This window comes from Salvia miltiorrhiza, chromosome 6 (genome assembly GCF_028751815.1).
Source record: "Salvia miltiorrhiza cultivar Shanhuang (shh) chromosome 6, IMPLAD_Smil_shh, whole genome shotgun sequence".
NCBI classification, from domain to species: Eukaryota; Viridiplantae; Streptophyta; class Magnoliopsida; order Lamiales; family Lamiaceae; genus Salvia; species Salvia miltiorrhiza.
The window spans coordinates 40,907,028-40,916,022 of NC_080392.1; the positions used below are offsets into that span (position 1 = coordinate 40,907,028).

General features: G+C 30.4%; 1 protein-coding gene across 1 annotated transcript; it reads left to right on the forward strand.

Annotated features, from left to right (window-relative positions):
• Positions 1–6,949: 6,949 nt before the first annotated feature.
• LOC130989565 (NAC domain-containing protein 92-like) lies at positions 6,950–8,665 on the forward strand. Its single transcript, XM_057913536.1, has 3 exons — positions 6,950–7,375; positions 7,478–7,751; positions 7,840–8,665. Exons 1-3 carry the CDS (start codon positions 7,194–7,196, stop codon positions 8,383–8,385), a joined length of 1,002 nt encoding a protein of 333 aa, XP_057769519.1. The 5' UTR covers positions 6,950–7,193; the 3' UTR covers positions 8,386–8,665.
• Positions 8,666–8,995: the final 330 nt, after the last annotated feature.

The window sequence follows — 8,995 nt, forward strand, 5'->3', positions numbered from 1 at the left end:
GCCTAAGCTTATGGGACGGAGGGAGTATTATTTATACATCAGAACTAAACAACTCTGCATAAAATTTGGAGAAATTAATTCAACTTACAAATAATGAAAGACGCAGCTTTCCCTAATTAACCCTAAACCCTAAACCCTAAATATTTATTAAGTAATCAAGGTTTATATTGATTATCATGTAATGCTATGTTAATTCGAGCACACGCAGCTTTGAAATATCTTGTTGTCTTTATTCTATACGAGCAGTTACTGTGTCATATTTATTAAATTGCGTAGTTTGTAACTTTGTACTGAAATAATAAAATGTTAAGTAATATATATAATTTTTAGTGGTTTATTTTTAAAAAATAATATACAAAGAGATCGAGTTTATTTCCACAGTGCTTATGTAATGTGAACTATTTCTGGTACAACTAAAACTGTTGAAAAATGGAATTTGACTAGTACTAAATATTTTATTAAGGCTGCTCTGTCGATAATTTAATTAGATTTAATATATATATATATATAATTCTTCTTAATATTGTATTTTTTTTCTGGTGCGATAAAGGACCGAAGCACACAAGATTCACCGAATTGTGCCAATCTTTTCTACAGTCAATTATTTGCGTTATTTAGTAACATTATCCAGAATCGAAAGGTAGAAATAATTTACTGACTCCTATAATTTATTATTTATTACTTTATTTTTTTGTGTTAAAAAATGTTCACGCAATTATTGGGGGTGCAATCATCTTTACTTCAAATTCGTTCTTGCATTCAAACATTATCCGATTTGAAGATAGAATTTATCCACATTTAAAGTAAATAAACTTGTTGACTTGCTAGTTGCTAGCAATCTTTACTATTATTCCTTTGAGTTCGTGTAGTAGATTTTAAGAATTAACAAAAAAAACTATGTACAAATCGTATTTTTTATGATTATTATTGTCCTACCTACTCAACGGATAAACTATTAAGTCTGCAAAATTAATGTTATGAGAAGTCACTATTTTTATTATAAATAAATAGAGCGTAGAATATTATCAAAACAACAATGATATATGTCACTAACTACTTATTTTAAAAAGTTAAACGGTATATAAATGATTTTATTTCAGTAGAAGGAAAAATGATGTACGTAACCATTCCGAGACCGGAAATTGAATTTTCGAGCTTTTCTATTAATCTCGTGATTAGTCGAATATTTAATTATAATTAAATGTAGTTTGAGATGTCTACTATTTATTAAAGTTGTTTTTTTTTGTGGTTTTAATGAGGTTCGGCGGCTTCGGCCCTTCCTCAAGGGGTTTTTTTTTTTCTCTCTCTCTTATTTTCTTTTTATAAAATCTCTAATTAGTTTGAGATGTCTACAATTTATAATCTATAATCTATCTATAATCTAGTATATTAAAAATGCAACTTTCAATTTGAAATTAATTTTAAAATTGAGTGATAATTTTGTGATTATAATAAAATTAAAGGTTTATATTTGTAAATTATATAGTATATTTTTTCTTTATCTTCTTATTTTTTTTTGTTTTATTAATTTTCTAATATTGTGAAATTCGGTTAATTATAAAATATTTGACATGCACATCAATTTAAAGATCACGACTATAACTTTAATTTGATATATTTTATGTACGTATTAGATTAAAATGTAAATTTTATATTTATTTAAAGATTAAAATTTTAAAAAATTCTCTACTCTCATGTTTTTTTGAATAAATCTATTTTAAAATTCTTTTGTATTTCCCTTTTTATTTTCAGCTACCTTTTTTTCTTAGAACTTTATTTTATTTTATTTTATTTACTTTTTCATAATAGAAAATTTTATTATTATGAATTCTTATTTATTTTTTCTATATTCAACTAAAATATATTTAACTGAAATTATATTTTTTATTATATTTATAAACATGATAATTGAGTTTGGTATCGATTATATATAAAGAAATATAAAAATGTTTCACTGTGCATTGCACAAGAGCAAATGCTAATTTTTGTTAAAAGATTACATATATATCTTTCTTTTTTTTAGGGAATTATAAGAAGTATCCATTATATAATCAAATAAGTCAGAACCTCTACACAATACAAAGGTGAGAAAATAATCGCACGCAGGCGGGACCACTATACCCACACAAGGTGGGAAAAATTACACTGCATTCTCATTGGCAAGATTACATATATATCACTTACTACTTTTTTTTACATTTATGATGCGTTCTCTTTGGTTGTAAAATTATCATGGGAAACTGAGGGATAACCAAAATTTCACCATTTAAATCATTCCTTTCTTTTCCCTCATTTTCTACTTGATCCTTAATTATTCCCCATTCACTACAAAAGAGGGATAATATTATCACACCATTTTTGGAGGGATAATATTATCCCTCCATTGTAGTGAAAATGATGAATGAGTAAGGGTCAAGTAGGAAATGAGGGAAAAGATTGAAGAATTTAAAGGGTGAAATTCTTTTTATCCCTCATTTTTTTCATGATAAATTTACAACAAAAAAGAACGCACCCTTAGGAGATTCTCTAACGCATGCAGTTTTATATGTCTCGCTCGTGTCCCATTATTAATTTTTTATTTGTATTTTTATCAAATTTAATCTCAAATTTTTTAGTTTAATTTTATAATAATTATTCAAAATTCATTAAGTCAATTAAATTTTGTGGTTTTTCTTTTACATCTAAATATAGTTTTGAATGAATATTTTATTATTAAAAATTGATTACTCCGTAAGAGTATAATTTCTGGGGAAGGCCTATTAGAATTTGCAGCAAAATCAAAATATCGAAATTGGAGTATAACTAAAATCACGAGAATTATACGCGAAAGAAGTCGTAACAGAAAATGCTTGTGTGGTCCTCACAAGTTGGAAAATAAATCTGCACACTGAAAACTTTGTCTGTTGTGTTCATTTGGAGATATCATAATTTGGTCATTTTTTGGTGTCTTTGTTATTCTATGAAGACAACTTGGATTTTGTAACACACAGAAACTTTGCAAGTAGATGGTTTTGGTTAAACAGATTTGCAACTAACTCGACTTTTTGTGTTTTTTCTAATTTCACATTTTATTTCCTATATTATTAATATATTCTTATATTTATGATTACAGCCTGTCAATGGATTTTAGTTGGACCTATCAGATCTATCTTAAGTACAAAACATTATATTGAAAATCAATTTTTTATTTAATTTAAATTTAATCTTGTATTCACACTACACTATAACACTACGCAGGTCTAAAATAGACGAATCACGGGAGATTTATAATTGAAGTACAAGGAAATTATAGCATAATTAAAGTTTACAGAATTAGCTGCTCAAATAACCTTTAGTTTGTTCTAACTAAAATTTTCTAATTAATATAAAATTTAATAATAATAATTGATAATTGACTAGTAATATTATATATATATATATATATATAGAGAGAGAGAGAGAGAGAGAGAGAGAGAGAGAGTTATGTTATAATAGAATGTCTATTTTCACGAGAAATGAGAATAACGAATATAAGTCAATATAAATCTACGAATAAGTTGATAATTAATATACGGATAATGTATTAAGTTGATATGGAAATCGGGTTTGAAGGGCTATTCGTATATATATATATATTGACTTATTCGTATATTTATACTGACTTATTCGTTATTTTCCTTTTAAAGGATAAATTTGAATAAATTAATATCTACAATAGAATTTGAATATCTGACATTCTAGATTCATTTGTATTTCTCATCATATTTGACCGATCTTACTAGATCACTTCTCTCTCTCATCATATTTAACTATAATGAAAAACCATTGTTAATTAACCAGCGTTTATATATGTGCTCTTTGGGCAGATCGACTTACAATGATGGTAGGGTACAAACTCGTGGCGTTGCAATCATCCTTTTCTCTTTTTAGAATTCAATTATACATATAATAGTACTTCACTATGTCATTCTTAATATACTTTTTCAATTTTATTTTTTATAATAAAAAAGTCCGAAATTTCTATCTAAAGATGCATATTAGATCAACGTCGTCACTCATATGCAATATGATAATCATGTGATACATATTCAACGATGTTTGTAACATTCGAATTTGAGACATTTTGATCATAGGATACCCCCTACCCTAGACGGATATCTTGTTATTGCATATTATGTAATTGATACACAATATGCTGGATATAATATATGTATAGGTCCAAGACATCATGTCCCAAGACACTTTCAAAATTATTTAATTATATGACCAATTTGCCTTACATATTGAACTATAATGGTAGTGGCATACTTAGATAGTGTTTGGCTAGTTATTTTAAACATCTTTCCAACAACTTAATTATAAGATTAAAGAGCTTATAATAATGTGTCAAGACTCAAGGGTTCATAATTTAAGGGTGCGTTCATTTTTATGGATGGGAAAAGGAGGGATAAAAAAAATTTATGCCTTTAAATGTCTCCTTTCTTTTCCCACATTTTACACAAAATAAAAGTTCACAATTTTTTCCTTCCTTATTTTCACTTCAAGGAGGGATCATATGGGAAAATAAGGAAGGAAAAATTGTGAATTTCTCTTTTATGTAAACTGTGGGAAAAAAAGGAGACATCTAAAGGCATAAATTTTTGTTATCCCTCATTTTCCCATCCATCAAAGTGAACGCACCCTAAGAGTTAAAGTCTTTTGGTAATTGATCGAGTTTATAAGTTAGAAAGAAAAAATTAAGGAAATATGAAATTGAAAGTATATACATATTGAAAATAATAGTTATAATAGAATTATTTTTATAAATTGATTGTTGCTTATAACATCATGAAAAAATAAAATAGGTTGATGAATTATAAATTGTCAGAGCTTATTTTCACAACTTATATTTAGTAAACACTTCACAATTGATGAACTGTTTTAAAATACTTGTAACCTCAATCAAACATACTCTTACTATATACTCCCTCCGTCCCACTATAAGTGAGACCTTTTTTTGGGCAAGAGAATTAAGAAAGGTGTATTTTGTGTGTAGGTGAAAAAGTGAAAAGGTGTTTAAAGGAAAAAAAATTTACCCAAAAAAGAAGTCTCACTTACAATGGGACGCCCAAAATAGAAAGAGTCTCAGATACAGTGGAACAGAAGGAGTATATCTATGAAATAAAAGAATTACTTCATATGCCCCTACTAACTTGATCAATATTCTTTTTGGGGTCGTCCCCAACTAACTTGTTCAATTTCCTTATATGTAATCAATATAAGTAAAGAAACATCTAATCACTCATTCATTTTATTACTAAATATATTTAAAATACTAATCTTATAAATTCTGTGTCAAAAATAAGTTGATCAACTTGACTGGGATGGAGGGAGTATTACACATCAAAACAAATATAAAAGATTTCGACATATATCAACAAAGAGTCACCTAAATGCAACGTACTTATCTCGGAATAATTTCAATTGAAAGTGTATTGCAGTATATATATTACCAAACATGTAAGAGTTACTAATACAATTTGCAATCCATACTATAATGAAGTTAAATTAGTTAATAATCAAGGATATGTACTGGAGCAAAGAAGCTTCACAACTACAAATAAAATATATTACAATTCAACTTCATAATATATTAAATTCTAAAGTAAAGTTTGTTTGGGTGGGAGTAGTACTAGAATGAATAGACTGTCGAAAGTCCTCATATTACACCGTTTCGAAGTAATAAAAAATATATCTCAATTATTTCGTTGACAAGTATCATTATATTGTTATGAAATGAGTAATTGTAGGCTTTGCAGCAATGAGATTTCCAAAATTACTGTTTTCTTCAAATAAAAGTAATCCCCAAAATATAATTAAGATACTACTATGTATGTACAGTTATTAAATACAATTAATTACCTAATCTTAATAAAAAAAATTAGTGGAACATGAGTATATATGAATTATATAAGCAATTCATATCTATCAGTCTATCACTATACATCAAACAAGATCTCTTGTCCCATAATTTATTGTGTCTCATCGTGTTGAGATCTTCTGTCTCACACTCTCACTGTGTCCCATTCTTAATCTCTCTATTTTATAATTATTTGTCATAAAAATTAAAGATATTACTCCCTTCATAAATGAAAAATTTGCTATAATTTTCTTTTTAGTCTGTCCGGGAAAATTTTGCCACTTTTAAAATAGTAGCAGGGTCCTCACAACTCCATTCACATTTAAAATGGACACTTACTCACTCCATTCACATTTATGAAATATATTGAAAAATAAAATTTGAAGAGAAATAATTAAAATTATAGTAATAAATTGAAAGTGGAATACTTTGAGACATTGTAAACTATATGAAATAGATTGCCTCAAAAGAAAAACCAAAATTGAGATAGAGGATTTCATACATATATACACACTATGCATGTGGTTTTTCCATATTCAGCACGGTAATATCAATCTAATCATATCAAATTCTAAGCACAAATGCGTACATATTTAATATTTGTTGTTGCTATTTTTATACATTTCTTCCTATATATTCCGATTTGGCCAGAAAACACTCTTTAAAAAAATAAATACACCGACTTAATTTCCGTAAAAAAGCAAAAAAAAAGAATCTAACGCTCTCAGGCTCTGAAAAATGTGTGAGCGAGCGTGACACCTATTCTTTAGTCTTTACGATTATTTGGCAGAAAATTCTTGAATAAAGTTAATCACTAAATATTCATTTATGGTAAAGTTGATCGATGGATGTCTACTACAGTAAATGAAAACATTTAACCAGGAAAGCCAAAAATACGAAATTAGTATATATTGATGGAGAAGATAAGGTCAAATTGAAGAAAACAACAAAATACGATTCACACACAGCTACACTGTTACGGAATAATATATATATATATATTTTTTTTAAAAAAAAAGCTAAAAGAAACGGACACAAGCTTAGAACTGCCTTACATCCCACGTTTTATATCTCCTCTCATAACAGCTATTCATGGATTTCTGTTCCTCGGAGCACTTTCCCCCTTAACTAATTCTCTCTCTTAATCTATGTGACACATGCACAACAGTCCACAACTAGTCTCATTTATGTATAAATTGAGCCTCACTTTCCATCTCTGCTCTTCTACTAATATTCTACCATCCACATCTTTTTTCTTTTCTTTTTATTTTTTCTTACAAAAGCCTGCGAAAAACAGAGTATACATATAGCAAGAATGGATTGTATGAGATTGGACGAGGAGGCCATCGAGCTGCCGCCCGGGTTCCGATTCCACCCGAGCGACGAGGAGCTCATCACTCACTACTTATCGCAGAAAGTGGTGGACACCAGCTTCAGCCCCATCGCCATAGGAGAGGTGGACCTCAATAAGGTTGAGCCATGGGATTTGCCTTGTAAGTTTTCCTCTGTTTTTTGGTGCTTCTTACAACAAGTTTTGTATGGTTTTTGAGTTTTTGTTTTTGTTTTTGTCTGTTGTCTGTTTTGGATGTTGAAGGGAAGGCGAAATTGGGGAGAGAAAGAGTGGTATTTTTTCTGTATGAGGGATAGGAAGTATCCGACCGGTATGAGGACTAATAGAGCCACGGAGGCCGGATACTGGAAGGCCACCGGAAAAGATAAGGATATTTTCCGGGCGAAATCTTTGGTCGGGATGAAGAAGACTTTGGTTTTCTATAGGGGGAGGGCTCCAAAAGGATTGAAGACTAATTGGGTTATGCATGAATATAGATTGGAGGGGAAGCATTCCATGCATAATCTCAACAAATCTGCTAGGGTAATTTGCTTCCCCTGTTTTTTCACTCTGTTTTTGCTCTGTTTTCCCCTGTTTTCTGATGCTCTGTTTTGGATTAAATTTGTTTCAGAATGAGTGGGTGATCTGCAGAATATTTATGAAGACTGCGGGAGGGAAGAAGGTGCATATTTCGGGGCTGATGAGCGGCGGTGCCGATTCCCAATCTTCGGATTTGCCTCCGCTGATGGAGTTCTCGTCTGACGACAATCGCCTGATTACTGCTACTGGCGCGGCGGAGGTATCTAACGAGACATGTTTCTCCAACAACCCATTGGAGAATAATTCTCAAGAGAAACTCTTGGATGAATTCACTTCTTCCTCGTCAAAGAACCGCGACTTCCCACCCTTCCCATTCGCTTTCCCTAACGCTTCGCCTCTGAATTCGTCTTCCTTTCCGCCTCAACTCATTCCTCGGGCGGAAAACTCGAGCGCCCGGGATTCTGCTACGATGCAAGATCAGTCGGTAATAAGGCTCTTGTTCGACAACAACGTCCCAAACACGAAAACAGAGTTCGAACAGGGCATGTCCGGAGTCGGGTTCAAGGCTTATCAAGATCAAGAAATTCCTGTGATTTCCTCAACCGCGATAGACCTCGACTGCTTGTGGGATTACTGATTTTCAGAAACATCGATTTTTTAGAACATTAGAAGTTGCAAAAAAAAATCTACGTTAGGGAACAAACAAGTGTTGTTTGAATGTGGTGATAGTGAAAATTACTAACTCGAGATTGATTTGTTGTGTCTGTACATGATTGTGAACCTTAATCCTGTGTCAAAAAGGGTTTGTTAGGAAAAAAGAGAAAATCCATGTAGTTTGAATGTGTTGATTTTTCTTCTTGATCATCGTCACCCGCTTTGTTCAATCATTGAGTCTTTATTTAATAATTCTTTTCAAAGATGCGGCTGAGTTATTGGAGCAATTTATTTGATCGGATTTAGTTGTATGTAACTTAATTATGTGTGTGACGTCTTTGTGTATGTTAGGCCATCAACTTTCTGTTTGATGACTAATAAACTGCAACCGAAAAGTAGACTTTGTGTAGCAAGAGCTTCATAAATAGGATGAACATCAACCCCATCCCACACTCTCGTCATTACCATCTAATCTAGCTTTTAAATTACGGGATTTGTCGAGTTTAAAACTAGCTTTTTTCAGGCATTGTGATTAATGAACTTTAATTATAAATTAATAAATTCCGAGTGGAAATTGATGATCCCTAATTATA